At 42.4% G+C, this 17835-nt stretch overlaps 1 protein-coding gene across 10 annotated transcripts in view; it reads left to right on the forward strand.

Moving 5' to 3' along the window:
- Positions 1 to 17835, forward strand: part of Erc2 (ELKS/RAB6-interacting/CAST family member 2) — an 864340-nt gene that overhangs the window by 20751 nt on the left and 825754 nt on the right. For all 10 annotated transcript variants that reach the window (XR_015044606.1, XR_015044607.1, XM_085828472.1 and 7 more), the window contains exon 2: positions 10228 to 11024. Coding sequence is in view for 8 of the 10 variants with exons in the window: in XM_085828472.1 (XP_085684598.1) it covers positions 10368 to 11024 (657 nt within the window). In the remaining 2 variants the exon portion in view is untranslated. The remainder of the gene's footprint in view (positions 1 to 10227; positions 11025 to 17835) is intronic.

Raw genomic sequence — 17835 nt, forward strand, 5'->3', positions numbered from 1 at the left:
TAAAATACCCCAGGGAACTTAAACACAGCTGGGCAGAGGGCGGAGGGTGTGACTGACTCATTAGAACAGGTAGGAAGCATGAGGTGGTGTCAGGGATGTGGCAGCTGGGGAGCCTGCCTCTGGCTTACTTCATTATCTGAGTCTGCACCTCTTGATCAAGCCTGACCTAGTTCTGTGTGGAGCAGCCTGAGGGGTGGTCTGCTCCCAGGAAACTGTGTCTGATCTTTTATAAATCTGGTAGGAGAAACTCATTTCCAAATAATGTATTTGGCTTAGGTTGCTAATTAAAATTAATTTTAAGAAGTAGATGTGTGGGCTGGAGTGATAGCTCATTTGATAAGGTGCTTTTGGGTTGTAAGCAAGAGGCTCTGAATTTAACACCACCCAACCCATATTGAAACAAAACAAAACAAAACAAAACAAAACAAAACAAAACAAAACAAAACAAAACAAAGCAGGCATATGGTGGTGTCCTGGTTGCTTGCTTGTAATCCCAGGGCAAGGAGAGGTCAGTCCTGGGGGTTGTCTGGTCCACCAGCCTCATCTAATCAGGGCGCTCCAGGCCAATGAGAAGGTGGATGGTTGGAGCAGTGAGATGGCTGGGACTTAAAGTGTTTATGTGAGCCTGACAACCTGAGCTCAATCCCTGGAAGCCATGGTGGAAAGAGAGAACCAACTCCCTGAAATTGTTCTCTGACCTTCATAATGAGCTGTGGCATACTGCATCTACACACACACATGCATGCACGCACATGCACATGCATATGTGCATATATATATATATATATATATATATATATATATGCATGTATAATATATCAATAATTAAAAGGGCCAGGAGTGGTGGTACAGCACTTTAATCTCAGCAGAGGAAGGCAAATCTCTGAATTCAAGGCCAACTTTGTCTACAGAGTGAGTTCCAGGACAGTCAGGGCCACACAGAGAAACTCTGTCTCAAAAAAAAGAAAGAAAAGAAAAGAAAAGGGAGAAGGAGAAGGAGCAGAAAGGAGAAGGAGAAAGGAGAAGGAGAAGAAGGAGGAGGAGATTAGAAGGAAGGTAAATGGCTTTGCTGAGGATGACACCTGAGATTGCCCTCTGATCTCCACATGAGCATTGCACATACATGAACATGCACATACATATATACACAAATATTTATACCATTTATTTTTTTGGGATAAGAGATAGCTTATTCTAGACTTAAGTATTCATTCCCATGGCTTAGGAACACAGATTTCACAATTCCATATTCCAAAATGGTAACAGCTTCATAGAGTTTCTATAGTGACAGTACAAAGAAAACTGTACAGTAGCATACCTTTTAGACACACAGGTAGGAACATGACGACACATCAAAGGGGGGACACTTCTACTGTAGACCTCAGATGCTATCAGATGGCATCCTCAGCTCTATGGTTGGTGGAAGCTAGTGATTTGCCAAGTTAAGACATCCCAAGAGGTTTCACCTGATGGGCACAAGGATGTTATATCAGATATAGAGGTGGGCAAAAAAATGAGCTATTAACAGCACTGAAGAGAACCCAAGTTATATTGTATTAGACTGTGGCCCTTTAGCGATCCAACTTTTGTCATCACTGAACTTCTAATCAAGATAATCTATAATCACTGAATTTCTAATCAGATACTCAGTCTCATAGAGAGGAAAGTGCAGTTTTCTCTCAGGAAGTTTTGTCGTATCTTGATGGGGTTGGTGGAGTTCAGTGCCTTAAATATGTGGAAACTCCTCAGTCACCGCAGAGAAGAGATAACAAGAACTTCCACAGGAATGTCAGATTTGATGTTTTCACATTTCCATATCTGGCTTCAGTAGACCCATTTGCCTCTGTAAATCTTCCAGAACAGGAACTGTCCCTGGCTTTAGGTCTTCTGTTGTGAGATGAGGGAATGACCACTATGTGTATTGTGATTTATTGAATAAAAACATTTTAAAAGATAGAAGCAGATATGTAGTCATGGAAACATTGCTCTGTTGTATTCCAATGCCCTCTGAATCACCTATTTGACTAGGTTTCTATGGAGTTGCTTGAACAGAACACCTTTGTCTAGTGTGATCTTGGCGGTGCAAACATCAGTGTTTTCCTCTGCTGCTCGATGTGGACTGCCGACAGATGACTTGTGTTCTTGTGCACACTTGGGCTTCATTGTTGAGGCTTGACAATAAATAGGGAATTATTCTTTTTCTAGGAGCTTTTGAAGCCAGAAGCTCTAGTCATTTTTCTTTTTTCTTTCTTTCTTTTTTTTTTTGTTTCTCATTATGGATGGTTATGAGCCACCATGTGGTTGCTGGGATTTGAACTCAGTGCTCTTAACCGCTGAGCCATCTCACTAGCCCATTTCTCAATGATTTTATGTTTATGTTTTAGCTTATATTTACTTGACAAAATAATGGGTTTCACTATGAAATTTTCATACTCTGACCATATCTAGTAATGATTTTTTTTCAGACAGCATCATATGTAGCCCAGGCTGGTCTCTAACTGTTGGTATAGCTAAGGCTGGCCACAAATTGTTGATTGTTCTGCTTCTACCTTCTGATTGCTGTGGTTATAGGTGTGGGCAGCTGTGCATGGCTCTAGCCAATTCTTTTATCAGTAGAAGGCAGTTGTGTAGTACCCAGTTCTTACAACCATCACTCCTTCAAACCCTGTTGGATCTGAGCTCAAGAGTATTGCTTGAGGGAGTCCATTCTAGTGAGTAAATTTCCTATATATAGATATATCCTATCTCAACCTCTTTCACCCCAGCATTCAACATCAGGAATTCCTCTGTTTTTAAAAAACATTTCTTATATGAGGAAATCAGAACATTTTAAGGAAAAATATACAGGTATCTTGAAGGGAAAAGGGGTTCACTTGCCAAATACTCTTATTATTTATATAATAAATAATTACAGCATACACTCAATTTTGGGATCATCTCCAGGCTGCTCTGCCACATCTCAGACCTCTTGGTATAAAACCAAATTTGTGTCAGCTATACTAATCCAGACATCTGCTAAACTGCTCAGGAAGTCCTGGATGAGACCAGGTAGAGCAGGGTAACGTTAACCTTAAGGTGTATTTATTAAATACGCAATGTTGAATCTTAGTTGATTTGGAGATTTTTGCCAGCCTCAAGAAGAGATGGTAGCCTCATGGCATGCAGACAGGAAAGAGTGTAGACTGTGACGGGAACTAGCCAAGGAAAAGATGTGAGTATAAACTGTCTTGTGTTTCTTCTAGAACGTGATCTTTGGGAGATCACCACCAGTGTTTCATCAATCAAAATATTAGTCAGCCTGAACTTTTTCAATCAAAATATTGTGAAATGTTTTCCATCACAATATTATTACATTTTCATCCAACAAATAATCCGTGTCATATCTTTAGTTAAATAAATGATTAGATAACCATTCAATAAAGCATTAAGTGACTGGCTCAGGCCTTGCTGAATAAAACAGCCTTCCAAAGTCTGGGAGCTTTAAACAATAGCCCACCATTTCCTACAGTTCTGCAGCTCGGCTGGTAGTCCTGATATTGCCTGTAGTGTTAGAATGTCACTCATGCATCTGAGACTGCATGGCAGATCAAGGCGGCTTATTTCATTGGTCTGTCTTAGGTCCGGCTGCTGGCTGTGATGCTTTGCCCCTTTGTATAAGTGCTGTTTCTGTGTGATGTCTCGGCTCCAGAGATTTTTCTGTGGGGTTCTGTTTCCAGTAGGGCAGCTCAGACTTCTGTCTTCATTGTGACTGAAATGTCTGATCAAACTCTTTAAGGAAATACCTTTAAGGGAGGAAGTCTTTATCCTGGCTCACGGATTTGAGGAGGGTTAAGATGCAGAAGCGTATGTCATGGTGCCAGGAGACAGAAGAAAGGGCTAAGGCGAGATACAGTCTTTGAAAGACATACCCTTATGACTGACCTCCTCCAACAAGGCTCTGCTTTCTACAACTCATTATTTCAGAAGAGTTCCTCTGAGTTTAAATCCATCAGTGGGAAAACCATCCATTAGGTCAGAATCTTCATGAGGTACTTGCCTTTGGGAAGACACCCAGAGGTCTGTGCCACTAATCTAAGCATTTCTTACCCCAATTAAATAGAAAGTCAAGGTAACCTAATCCATCTTTTGGATTCTTTGGTATTCATTAATAATCAAGTCTTATAAAGCATTTTCTGGCATTCAAACACGGTGGGAAAAGGAGATGAAGTCAGGAGTAACACGGTGAGGAAAAAGGAGGTTAAGGGACTCTGAAGAATTTCATGCTGATTCGTCCAAAATTACATCCACACACACTCAAGGAGAAAGCATCATTTTGTTAAAAAACATTGATGAATGATATGATTGAAGGCTTTTGCTTAATTCTTTAACACCCGAACTGTCTATAGTAATCATTTAGTTATTTTAACAATGAAGTAAGCATTTAGGTCAATGACAAGTGTTAAAAGATCTGGGAAAAGGCTTGAATGTGGTGGCGAACACCCTTATCCCCAGTGTTCAGGAGGCAGAGGCAGGTGTGTTTCTGTGAGTTCAAGGCCAGCCAGGGCTAGTGAGATCCCATCTAGAAGACAATTTAGGAAAAAGAAAAAAAACATTTTAAAGTCTCAGACTCTAATTCTTTAAAACCTGAGCTAGAAAGCTTTTTCATATCCTTGGTGATTAATGATTTTCAAATCAGTTTATAAAGAAGTGATTTACTTTTATGCTTCTGTGTTTCTGTGTGTGCCATGGCACATGAGCACAGGTCAGAAGAGACACCTTTGGGGAGTGACTTCTCTCTTTCAACCTTTACATGGGTTTCAGGGTTGGACGCAGGTTGTTCAACACGCATGTTAGGTCAGCAAGCACTCAGGTTGTCCAGCAGACATTTTTAATATGTGTCTTGGTGGCCCAGCTGAGAAATAACTGCTAGTCACGAAGGGCAGTAAGGGCAGTAAGGGCAGCCCTGCAACACGCCACCATGTGTGTGCTTGTTTGGAAATGTGGTCGAAGACAAATGAACATTTAAAGTAAAAAGGCAAGAGTAAACACAGAGGCAGTAGACATGTTATTAGGAATAAAGAGATACAGGTGAAAGCAGTAAACTACAGCTCAGCAGCCAAGACAAGCAGTGCTCCTTTGAAATCGTATCATTGGCTGGAGAAACAGGAAAATACGAACATTAAAAATGAGATTAGGGCTATAACTAGAAGTGTTTTTTTTTTTTAATTAAGGAGAAGGTATTCATGCCCATATGGATTAGACTGTGCTTGAAGAAGAAAAATAATAGTGACACAAAATAGATAACAGATGAAAATTCACTGGTGAACTTGGTAAAAAGTGAGATTGTCAACAGCCACAAAGTTTATCCAATTTCATGGGTCTGTGTTACCAAACATTTCATTGATAGGACTGGCTTTGTATGTTGTTTGTTTTGGAATGTACTAAAAACCAAAGTTTCTGTTTCTTGATTCTAGAATTAAATCTAATACTAACCTTGGATAAAGAGGGCCTCGAGGAACTGGGAGCCAGTATCAGAATATTTTGCTTTTTAAATGGGGAGCCATAACCATTTCACTACACGTGTGACTGTGGTGTATATATGTACTTATATGTGGGCACAGGGACCAGTATGTACATGGATGAAGATGTCAGGTGTCCTGCTCTGTTGCTCTCTGCCTTGGTTCTTTGAGATAGTGTCTCCTCTGAACTTGAAGCTAGGTCAGTGGTCAGCAAGCTGCAGAGATCTGCCAGTGCCTATCTCAGGGCTGGGGCTACAGACGCTCGCTTGCAGGCATGCCTGGAGTTTTATGTGGGTGCTTGGTATTTGAACTCCAGTCTCCCTGCCTGTGCAGCAAGTGCTCTGATCTGCAGACTCATCGACCCAGTTTCTGGATATGTGATTTTTAAATGAAAGACTGATTCTTTGCATTACTTTTTATGTATGTTGTGTGTATGTTTCCAAAAGGAGCAAATTTATTTGTTTGCAATTGTCTTCTGTCAGGCTCCAAAGCCTTGGCTGGCCAGCCTTGCAGACTCCCTGAAGTTAAATCCACACAGGTGTACACTCTGTGTTAGTTGTGAGAGCTTTCAAACCTAGCTAGAGAAACGAGATGAAGGAGGAGACGACAGAGGAGGACAAGCTCCACCGAGTCCTTTTTAGGGAGGGGCAGCTCTAACTGTGGTCTAACCAGGACCCCGACCCCTAGATCCTCAGCTTAGTAAGGACAGAAAAAGCAATTTAACTGAGGGAAACCCCAGAAAATTCTTACTGTAAAAGTATGTCTTTATTATGAAAACGTTAGAGGGAAAAAATGAATGCCTTCTAGAATAGCAATTCTGGTGTCCGTTCCGTTGTCTCCCTGCTAGCATGCGCATAGGTCTGTGATTTCCAGAAGTGTGAGGAGCACCCTCACACGCACACGCACGCACACACACACGCGTGGACTCACACTGGTTTGTACTCTACTCTTGTCCACTCCCAGTATCTAACATCTTCTTTCTCATTAAATATTCATACTGTTCCTGTGTCTTGTCTGTGTCATTAAGCATTTATATAACAGAATTAAGTTATTATTATTGGTGTATTGATACTCCCTTTTTACAAGAGATTATTCATACAAGAATCTTAACTATAGCATGGCTTTTTATGTACTTATATACATACACACAAACACACATATACACTTACATATGTGTGTGTACTTATATATATTATATAACACAAAGGAATTATGTTATAATTCTTTTAAAGACTGTCTTCTTACAGAATGGGAAACAGTCACAGAAAACATTTCTCCACATACGCGTGGACACTCCTTAGGGTGTAAAGAGTCATACAGAATTCAGCCCAAAGGAAACACATAGGCAAAAGCACCAGTCACACATTGCTCCCACAAGGCTGCCAAACAACCAGCTACACAACTAGTGTGAAACTCTAGGAAGGTCTAATGGCGTGTGTGCTGCTCAGCCCCTCTCTGCTGTGTTGCTCGAGCATCTGTGGGCAGCTGCTGAGGAGACACTCCCATTCAGCTGGGTGGGGTTTGCTTACACGGCCCGCGGGGGTGGGGGGTGGTTCTGCAGGCAGGGACAACTTGGCTATGCTTTGCGTTTCATTTTTTCTTGTCTAGGTGAAACATGCTCTTCTTGGTATGGCAAAGGGAATGAGGGAGAGAGGAAACACACAGGTGCCATCCCCATGACCTCTGCTTCACTCACATTTATTTTTATTTTGTCAGCCAAGGCAAGTCACAGGACTGAACCTAGAGTCGGGTTAGGGGCGGCATTAGGAAGAACACAGATAAAAGATGGGTATGTGCTAGTGAGAAGACTCAGTGGGCAAAGGGACTTGCTGCCATTCTGAGTTCTCCCTGGGGACTGACATGGTGGAAGGAGACAACCGACTCCCAGAAAGTTGGCCTCTGACCTTCACACACATGCACACATATATGATACATAAGTAATGAAATATTAAAAAAGGAATAAAGGAAGGAAGGAAGGAAGGAGGGAGAGAGAGAGGTCAAGGCTTGGGGCCATGAGTGCTGTCAGTCTATCTGGCATATGCAGCTAAAGTGGCTGGGGGCAGATAGAGCTTCGGTGAAAGCTAGATTCAGAATATCAAATGACGTCTGCTCATTTGGTCTCATACACTTCCCAGTACAGCTCTGCTTTCTTAGGCTCTAGCCTCACTCCCACAGAAGCCCCTTTCACCTGGTAGTTCTGATGTCCGTCTTCTCTTTATTTTTTTCTTTTTTCTTAGCATTTATTAATTATACACAGCCAGTTTTATTTTGACATTTTCATATGTGTATTCAATGTATCTCTGTTGTGTTTGCCCCTCACTACCCTTTCTTGTCCATCTTCTACTCATTGTGACCCCCTTCTTCTCCCAACTGGCCCTCCTTCTACTGTGTGCACTCACAGTGTGTGTGTGTGGGGGGGGGGCACGCGCCCAGACACACCTGTAGAGATGAGAGGACAACTATCTTGAGACTTGGTTCTCTCTCCCCCTCCTATGGACTCTGGTGATTGAACTCAGGTCTTAAGTTTGCAGGGCAAGCCCTTTTACCAACTTAGACACTGAGTAATCTCACCATCTCCCATGTCTTCTTTTAAATGAACCATTGAGTTTACTAAGGGTTGCTTCCATGAGCATGGGTAAGGGGAGGTTTATAGGAACATGCATACCTTACCATAAGTAGTTACATCACCAATACAAAATACTCTCCTCATTAACCATAAACTACATATCGTTTTTCAGTGGGGTGGGACCTCATTATGTCCTCTCCATGCCATTATAAAATGTGCACAGGCCTAGTCTAGTATAGATTTTGGCAGGTGATCTCAGTCACTGGGAGTTCAGTTCTTGGAAGTCAGTGTACTATGCCACCCCCTCTTGTCCTCTATCTCTTCATTCTTTCTGCCTCTTCTTCTGTAATGCTTCCAGAGGCTTGAAGAACATGATGCTGATGCCCATCCTGGGGCCGAGCATTCAAACAAAGCTTTCAGAGTTCCATCTTGGAAACAAATAACTCTGACTGAAGATAATCTCATTTTTCCCATTTGTTCCACCTAAAGTCATGGGATGGAGTCTTTTTAGACCAGTGAGAGTCATGTTCCATTCCTCGAATTACTTATCATGCCTGGAATGGAGCAAAATGATTGGACAGACATGGGTTCTATTCTCACCTTGATCCCATCCAGGATGGAGTAGTGGGAGCTGGCCTCATCTAATCCTGTGAACTACAAGTGTGCATTCAGAAACAGTTTATTTAAGAAAAATAGAGACTGCATTTCTAGAAAGAGTGTGTAGAGATGAGAGGAGAGATAAATGATAGGCAGATGAAAATAAAAGGTGCCTTTAGCATGTGTCAGTGCTTTTAATGTTTCAATCTCATTGAGACACTAAACAAAAGCAGTCCATTTATTTATTCTTACAAAAGCTCTTTACTGACTACTCTATGTCAGGTAGCAATAAGGTATTTTATAGATAGCATCTTGTTTAGAGTATAATCAGTTAGGTGGTGTTTATTTTATCTACCGAAGAGTAAAGGCTCATGGCAGTTTTTAATATTTGCCTGAGGCACTATCTGTTCTGTATTAGAGTGGAGATTTCAGCCTCAGTCTGCCTCGCTCTAGACTCTGTCTTTCTATTGCCAAATTGCAGGGAAGCAGAGAACAGAGGTCAGGAGGCCACAGGGCACCCATTAAGACCATTGGAGTCCCAGTATGGAAGTAATAATTGCAACTCTATGACCCAAGCTGCACAGAAAGTGTCCTGAGTGTCACCACGATAGGGAGCCTCTCTTACTTATCTTTAGGAGTTAGGGGACCAGGAGCTCTAATCTACTGGACTGTTCCCCTGTGCCATTTCTGTATGTGTGGGAAGAGGTTCATATGAAGATTAAGGTCAACTAATATGGAAAAGAACTCTCAAATGACTAGCCAGGAAGATGTATGGCGGGGGCGGGGGGAGGGAGACAGGAAGGACTGTTGTTTTCCCTTGTAAGAGCTTTGAGAATCTGGCCATATCTACAGTTGTTGTGCTGGTTGAAATGTCTCTTGATTCTAGCTCTGAGATAGCCAATGGGCTCCAAATACTGTGTCAATGGCAGCTGGGCGGTGGGAAGCTCTCTAGAGGGTTGTGTTGGGTGCAGTGGAAAGGAGGTCTATTGTAGATCCTGATTTCTAAAGGGCACAGGAGGAGAAAGAACAGCACACACAGCAGATATTAGTCATTCAATGAAGCAGTGGTTTCTCAGAGTCCTTGCTAAGCATTTGTATTTGAGAACCATGTCCCTAAAGATGGGTTATTTTATTTTACTTTATTTTTATTGTCTAGATGGTGAAAGTTTGGATTTCCTAAGCCTACTTAGTATATGTCAAGAGGGAGAACTTCATTTTCCTAAGGGGAAAAAAAATTCATTTTTGCCTTTGGTAACTTTTGACTTAGGGGGCAAAGTGGGAAGATTTATTTTAAATATTTACTTGTAGTAATAAATGTTTCAGTATTATTACAAATATATGGACTACTTCATCTGTCTGTCTGTCTATCTATCTATCTATCTATCTATCTATCTATCTATCTATATAAATGGGTTTTTTTTCCAATGCTGGGAATTAAACCCAGGACCTTGTATTTTCTAGGAGGGCGTTTTACTACTTCTATTAATATATATTTAAGATGCAATGCAATCAGAGTTAGAATTCTAAAGAAGTTTGTTTTTAATTATCCCTTTTATCATTTTGCAGATCTCTGAGTGGAGTCATTTCCTGGTACAGACTTCACAAAGAATGTGCTGAGAATTCTAGTCCGTGAAGGGAACATTGGCTTAAGCCCTCACGTGGCCTAGCATTTCTTCTCTTCAGTAGCACCACATCACAGAAGAAAAATGTACGGGAGCGCAAGAACAATCAGCAATCTGGAAGGCAGCCCTTCCAGGTCACCACGTCTGCCAAGGTCTCCTCGTTTGGGCCACCGAAGAACAAGCAGTGGGGGAGGGGGAGGGACAGGCAAGACTCTGTCTATGGAGAATATCCAGTCCCTTAATGCAGCCTATGCTACATCTGGACCCATGTACTTGAGTGACCATGAAGGGGTGGCATCGACAACTTACCCAAAGGGAACCATGACTCTGGGCAGGGCAACAAATCGAGCGGTGTATGGAGGCCGGGTCACAGCCATGGGGAGTAGTCCCAACATTGCTTCCGCTGGACTTTCCCACACAGATGTCCTTTCCTATACTGATCAACATGGAGGGCTGAGCGGCTCATCACACCACCACCACCACCAGGTGCCCTCCATGTTGAGGCAGGTAAGAGACAGCACGATGTTGGATCTTCAAGCCCAGCTCAAAGAGCTGCAGAGAGAGAATGACCTCCTACGCAAGGAGCTTGACATTAAGGACAGCAAACTGGGGTCTTCCATGAACAGCATCAAGACTTTCTGGAGTCCTGAGCTGAAGAAGGAGAGAGTCTTGAGGAAAGAGGAGGCAGCTCGCATGTCTGTCCTCAAGGAGCAGATGAGGGTTTCTCACGAAGAAAACCAGGTAGGTTCTGACCTGCCCCAGTGTTCTCAGATTTGCAGGTGGCTCCAGATTTACTGTGTACCGAGGAGGTTGGGCACCACATGGAAGGTTAAAGCGTAATACGTATGTCGTATTGATTGGTTCTCTTGTTCCGGTAGCCTTTCCACCTAGTTGCAGACTTGGGGAGGAGAGCCATCCTCATGGCCAACATTTGTATGTGGTTAATTTTGTTCTCTTTTTCAGCACTTGCAACAGCAGTTCAGATGTTCCTCCCTCAGCATAGAAGACGAAAATGCTAATCTCTGCAAGAGTAAACACTTCACATTAAAACTTGAGTGGTGAATTTTTATTGTCTGTTTATTTTTCCTGCTGTTGAACCAGCATTGTTTCTCAGAGCAAGTAGTTCTCTAAGTAGCAAAGTCAACAGTAAGGAGCGGGACGGGGATGAATGGGTTTCAGACCATGCAAGGGAAACCCAGCTCACCTTAACTTGGTCTTTAGCCTCTATCCATTCAGTACTAATCTACCGTGTGCAAAGGACCTTCTTCATCTTTGAGCCATCTTCTATATTATAGAGAAGTTAGTGAGATTAGCCTCTCAGAGCCTTCCTGAATATGCTGCTTCCCTTCTTACAGCCCCCCACCCCCTTCCCTTAATGCTCATTCTCTCCAGAAGGCAGCACACATATATCCTTAACTGAGCCTACAGCACCTTCTACTGGAAGACCTGGGCCAGTCTCATCTTGTACCACTTCCTTCCACATCTGAGCTACCTGCTCCATCCTTAGTCTCCATGAACATAGGCGAGATTTGCCTTGCCACGCTCGTTCCTCCTCTTCCTCCCCACTGTTAGCTCCTCCAACACTCATTTCCTTCTCAGCCCAGCCAGTGTCCACTTTCCATGTCCCCAGTGATCTGAGGCCTGTCTTACACAGAGGGCACTTTACAAGTGCTTTTGAATCTGATGTACCTATGCTTAAATCTCAGTTGCTTCCTGGAGGTGAGGGAGAGCTAAGGGGGTGTGGAGGCTGCCGTGCCGTTTGGCTCATGAACCACCCTGGAAGTATTTCGCTCTCTGTTAGAAATCTGAGATAATACCAGCTTGGCTGAATGAATGACTCTTTGACAGGTTTTTGCAATCATCCCATGTTATACTCTACCTTTTGGTGGGGGTCAGCCCGCTGACCCTCCCATCGGATTCTCTGACTACAAGTGCTTTGGAGCTAAGTACCTGTGGTCACATTTGTGACAAAGATCTGTTCTCATTGGCTTTCCTCGAGTTACGAGCAGTTGCCTTATCTCTGTCTGGCAGAGCCCGTGCTGCTTCTCAGATGTGGAAAATGGGATTCTTTTCATTTGGAACAGAAATCTCTTTACCCTTAAATCAAATTAACGTTCTCCACCACTGTTTCGGCTGGGTTCTGATTTGCCTGCTCATGAACTCCTCGTGAACTTGTTGCTCTAATGTTTCTCCTGCTCTGTCTTGTCTCCTTTCTGTAGCTTTCTTTTTTAAGCAGTTAGAGCAGTTTAGCAGTGAGGAAAGCAGTGATAGGAAGCTTGAGGGGTGGCCTCTGCTCTGTCAGCTCTCAGACGACTTTCATCCTCCGCTTCTGTCAATGAATTTATGTTTGAGCGCCAATCCACATTTATGCATGCAAATTTATTTATTTGTAAATTATGGTATGCCACAGTGTCACTGTGTTATGTGTCTTCTTTGATAATCACAAAAGCATATGGATGAGACAAAGTAAAATAAATACAATGAGACAAATTTTAATGACATTCTTGTTTGTTTGTTTGTTTTTAGTAAAAAGCATTTTAAAACTCCTGATCTGTGTTATTCCAAGGTAAAGAATAAAACATTAACTTTTTTTTTTAAGTGGAAACCCTTTTACTACCTCTTAGAAGTATATTTACAGATATATGTATCCCTCTTGCTCAGGATAGGGGAGGCTCTTCTGGAGTGACAGCAGACTTCAAATTTCAGTGGCTTACTACCTAGATCCCCCTTCCTCTGCCCCCTTTTCTTTCTTTCCAGCATCTCACTTTGTAACCCTAGCTGGCCTAGAATTCACCACATTGACCACATTGACCAGACTGATCAGACTGGCTTTGAACTTAGAGATCCACCTGACTGATTCTTGAGTTCTGGGATTAAAGGTGTGTGCCACTGCAACTGGCCCCTAATTTTTATTTTTATTCCCTAAAGAATGAAGCAAGTCAAGTGGTCTTTTATATATAGTGACACTGGACCCAGGCCTTCTGCATTTGGGTGCCTGGCTTTAGGAATTGCTATTCCAGGGCAAGAGATTCCTGAAGATGACACATTGACTCCTTAATTCTCTGACACAGCCGAAGGAAGTGTGTATGTGGGTGGGTGTGTCATCATTTCCTCTGAGAGAGATAGACGACATAGGCATGGCTTAGTAACTGCATTTGTAGGTTTTTAGGTTTGTCATAAAAGTAGGACTGGTCAGGCATGGTGGCAAATGCCTAAATTCCTAGCACATGGGAGGTGGAGGCAGGAGGCTCAAGAGTTACAAGCTGCTCTTGGCCATGCAGTAAGTTAAAGGCTAGCCTTGGTCACAGGTGTCAAAGAAAACAAGGGGCAAACAAACAAATAATTGAAAAGTGTGAACGTAGAGGAAATAGAGTTTGGGGAACAATCTTGCCATCCCATTTTCCTGTGCCATAGCCAGTAGCCATCTCTCAGGGGTACACAATGAGCCACGTGGAATGAGTAGAACATTGGTCTGGCTCTTTGTGGTTGCTACCGACCAATGGGAGCACTGAGCTGAATGTTAGTATGACACGGTGGCTCCCAACCTTCCTAATGCTCTGACCCTGTAATACAGTTCCTCATGGTGTGGTGACTCCCAACCCTAAAATTATTCTCGTTGTTGCTACTTCATCACTGATTTTGCTTCTGTTATGAATCATCATGTAAATAGTTTTGAAGACAGAGGTTTGACAAAGGGGTCACAACCCACAGATTGAGAACTGCTGGTCATGCTTGACGACATAATGACAAAGTTCCAATTGAACAATTAAGAATTTGGTTTAGTTTTTTTAATTAGGAATTTATTTTCCCTAGAAGTGGTTTTGATGCAGTTTCTAATTTCCCCTTAACTTAGGAGGAGAGAAAGTTTATTATGATTCATATTCTGAGAAGTTCCAGTCACAGATAGTGGAGCTGTTGATTTGGGCCTCTGATGGGCATGGTGGATAGTAGTGGTGTAGTGTGTGGAAGAGGAAACTGCTCAGTTAGGGTTTCACAATCCCCTTCAAGGACCTGACTTCAGTGACCTGAGGACCTCTTACACAGCCCCATCATCTCCGGGTAGAATTACCCTTGGGACAAAGCCTTTAATATTTAGGGGAACATTTACTTGAACAATATCAATGCTACTTATTCTAACTTAACGCTACCTTTTATAGGAAAAGGGAAAATATGACACCTTTTTCTATATAAAAGAAAGGGACCTAAAACTCTTAGTTTTTTTTTTTTCTTTTTAAGTAACTGTGATTTTTAAGGCACAACAACTAGAAACTGCAGCTGCAAATGTCATTCTTCCAGGGATGGTAGAATCTAAAACAATTTGAACTGTGCTATGTATAGAGAAATGAGAGGCAGACCCATTATGGAAGGGAGATGAAGAAACTCATGTGCTCTTCTCTATGGCATTCCTGGTTTTATAACATTGCCTCCAACCAGCACAGACGTGTGCCCTCAGGTGCAGTTTATAGAGGAGCTTAATTTTGATGTCATCTTGGTTCTGTCCATGGGAGTTGACTCCATCTCTGGATTTAAGGAGATCCATACTCCCTCTGCACATTAGAGAAAGTTCAGGAGCCAGTGGGTAGGTGGCCTCAGATTTCATAGGTGCAAAGTATTGATGATCAGGTTCCTGGATACATGGGCATAAATACATTTTCTGCTGCTGAGAGTTGCAGTCCTGAAGTTTGGGGTCATGTGTGTAACCCGGAGTGCATGTGTGCAGGGCTAGCCTAATGTGTGTAATCCAGAGTGCATGTATGCAGGGCTAGCTGAGTGTATATAAGCCAGAGTGTATGTGGGCAAGGGTAGCTTAATAGGTGTTAAGAATGCATAGGTACAGGGCTAGCTTTTTGTATAAAAGCTAGAGTGCCTGTATTCTGGGAAATCTGTTCTTTGGGATGGCTGAATCCACAGCTCATGTTCTCAACATTACTGTAGTAGACTGAGTTGGGGAAGGGTGAGTTTAAAATAGTGATGATGAGAGACTGGAGAGGTGGCTCAGTGGTTAAGAATACCAGCTGCTCTTGCAGAGAATCTGGGTTTGATTCCCAAGCAACCACATGGATCACACTGTCTTTAGCTCCAGTTCCAGGGGTCCTAACACCATCTTCTGGCCTCCATGGGCATCAGGCATTCACATGATGCACATAATACATTCAGGCAAACCACTTGTAAATATGAAATTAAAATCTTAAAAATATTGTTTATGAATGTTCAGTTGTTACTTGAGGCAACCCCATTGTCTTTTTTTTTTTTTTTTTTTTTATTATATGTAAGTACACTGTAGCTGTCTTCAGACACTCCAGAAGAGGGAGTCAGATCTTGTTACGGATGGTTGTGAGCCACCATGTGGTTGCTGGGATTTGAACTCCTGACCTTTGGAAGAGCAGTCGGGTGCTCTTACCCACTGAGCCATCTCACCAGCCCCCCCATTGTCTTTTATGGCCTGTCTTTTGTGCTAGCTGTTGACAGGGGTGGGATAGGGGGTCTTGTGGGGGTTGGTGGGGTGCATGGATGAGATGCTATTATAAGGAAACCAAGTGACTCAGTTTCTCAAAAAAATTAACAGGTTTTTCTATTCTCTTCCCCTTTCTCCTTCCTTCCTTCCTTCCTTCCTTCCTTCCTTCCTTCCTTCCTTCCTTCCTTCCTTCCTTCCTTCCTTCCTTTGAGACAAAGGCTTACTATATAGCCCTAACTGGGATTTAGACCATATTGGCTTCAAACTTGCAACCATCTTCCTGCCTCTGCCTTCTGAGTGCTTGAATTATAGGCATGCATTCCAACACCTGGTTAGTTTTCCAGTCTTTGTATCTTCACTCTGTTTACCACTATAGTGGTGATCAAAGAGAGAATACATGGTAGAAAATGTGCTTTCAGAAACTTTGTAAGAAGCTAGGTGGCGTACCACACATCTCTTGATCCAGTGAGAGAAGGATAGCTTGAATCTGGAGACCATAGATCAAGATCCTGGCTTGAAGCACTTAGAAGTGGAAATTTTGTAAGACCTAGCAATTTTGTGCACAGATGTTACTGGCTTTTCATATTCCTGGAAATTTTGTACAACTATTAACTTTGTACTTTTAATGACCTCTTTTCCAAATTAGATATATGGAAAGCAATTTTTAGACGTTCCCTAGGTTGTGAGTAGCTAGCCAAGGCTCTGCACGAGTATAAATAGCATTGCACACTAGGAGCCTGTACTAGATTTCATATTTACTCATCTTGAGAAGAAGTGGGACAAGGTCACTGGGAACTGTAACCCAAGAAATGTAAGTAAGCCTGTCTGGAGCATGGCACAGCTTTTAAGCATGGCTATAGGATCATTTCTATTTCTGACTAAACACTACAGCACGGAGAAGACTCTAAATCAATATTAATAAGTATTTTTGATCCAAATTCAACATATTACTTTTTAATTCTTATTTGGAGCTGGGAACTGGAAAAGCTGAGGCAAAGTAACATTCCTGTTAGCTTTCTTTTCTTTTTTTCTTTCTTTCTTTTTTTTTGAGGTAGGGTCTCATATATCCCAGGCTAGCCCAGCAGTCACTAAGTGAGTAAGGGTGATCGTGAACCTCTCATCCTTCTGCAATCCCTTCTGAGTGCTTGGGTTACAAGGATGCACTACCACGGACAGTTTTATGGCATGCTGGGGAATACATCCATGGCTTTGTGCATGCATTCTACAAGCATTCTACAGGATAGCTCTCCTCCTACTCCTCTTCCTCCTCCTTATTATTGTTGTTGTTTGTTTTATTTGTGTAACTACAGATCCCTTTTAGCAGGAGTCATTTGACCCTGTTCTGAAATTCTCATTTGATTGTGAGTATCCAGATTTGATGAGCTGTACCAGCTGGGAGTGAGTGATAGAGATATAATTTATCCTAATGAGAAGGCAGCAAGGCAGCTGCATCGGGACAGTCTGATAACAGTGAAACTCAACTGTCATCACTTTGTACAGTGAAGGCTTGGCTCAGGATTGCTGGGTCTCCTCAGGCTTATAGATGGGATGGGACATTGTTATGATTTAGATGTGGTTAGTCTCCTAAACACTAATGTGCCGGAAGCTTGGTTTGTAATGTAACTATGTTGGAAGGTGCTGAGGCCTCTAATAGGTAAGTGGGTCATGGGGGTTTCAGCCTCATGCATGGATTAATGTCTTTCTCCAGGAGTGAGTTGGGTCTCTAGAGACTGGATTTGGTCTCACAGGAGTGATTGCCTCTGCAGTGACTGGACTCCAGTAGTTACTGTGAGAGTAGACTGGTTACAATAGAATAACCTCAGTCTTTTGATCTTCTCTGCATGTGCTCCTTCATGACACTGGCACATGCTCTCACCATGTTGTGCCAGCTGCCATGGAATACTGTCTAGGAGCCAAGAAGTTGCCATCACCATCCTTTTTGATCTTGAGAACTATGGGCTAAATAAACCTAGTTTTCTTTATTATATTCAGTCTCTGGTGTTTTGTTATAGAAACAGAACGTATGCTAAGTCAGATACACTCACTACTCCAATAGATGTGTCTTACCCTGTACCTTCTTTAGGGTTCTCTTCTTTC

The sequence above is a fragment of the Mus caroli genome, unplaced genomic scaffold (assembly GCF_978045245.1).
Source record: "Mus caroli unplaced genomic scaffold, Mus_caroli_1 scaffold_12, whole genome shotgun sequence".
NCBI classification, from domain to species: domain Eukaryota; kingdom Metazoa; phylum Chordata; class Mammalia; order Rodentia; family Muridae; genus Mus; species Mus caroli.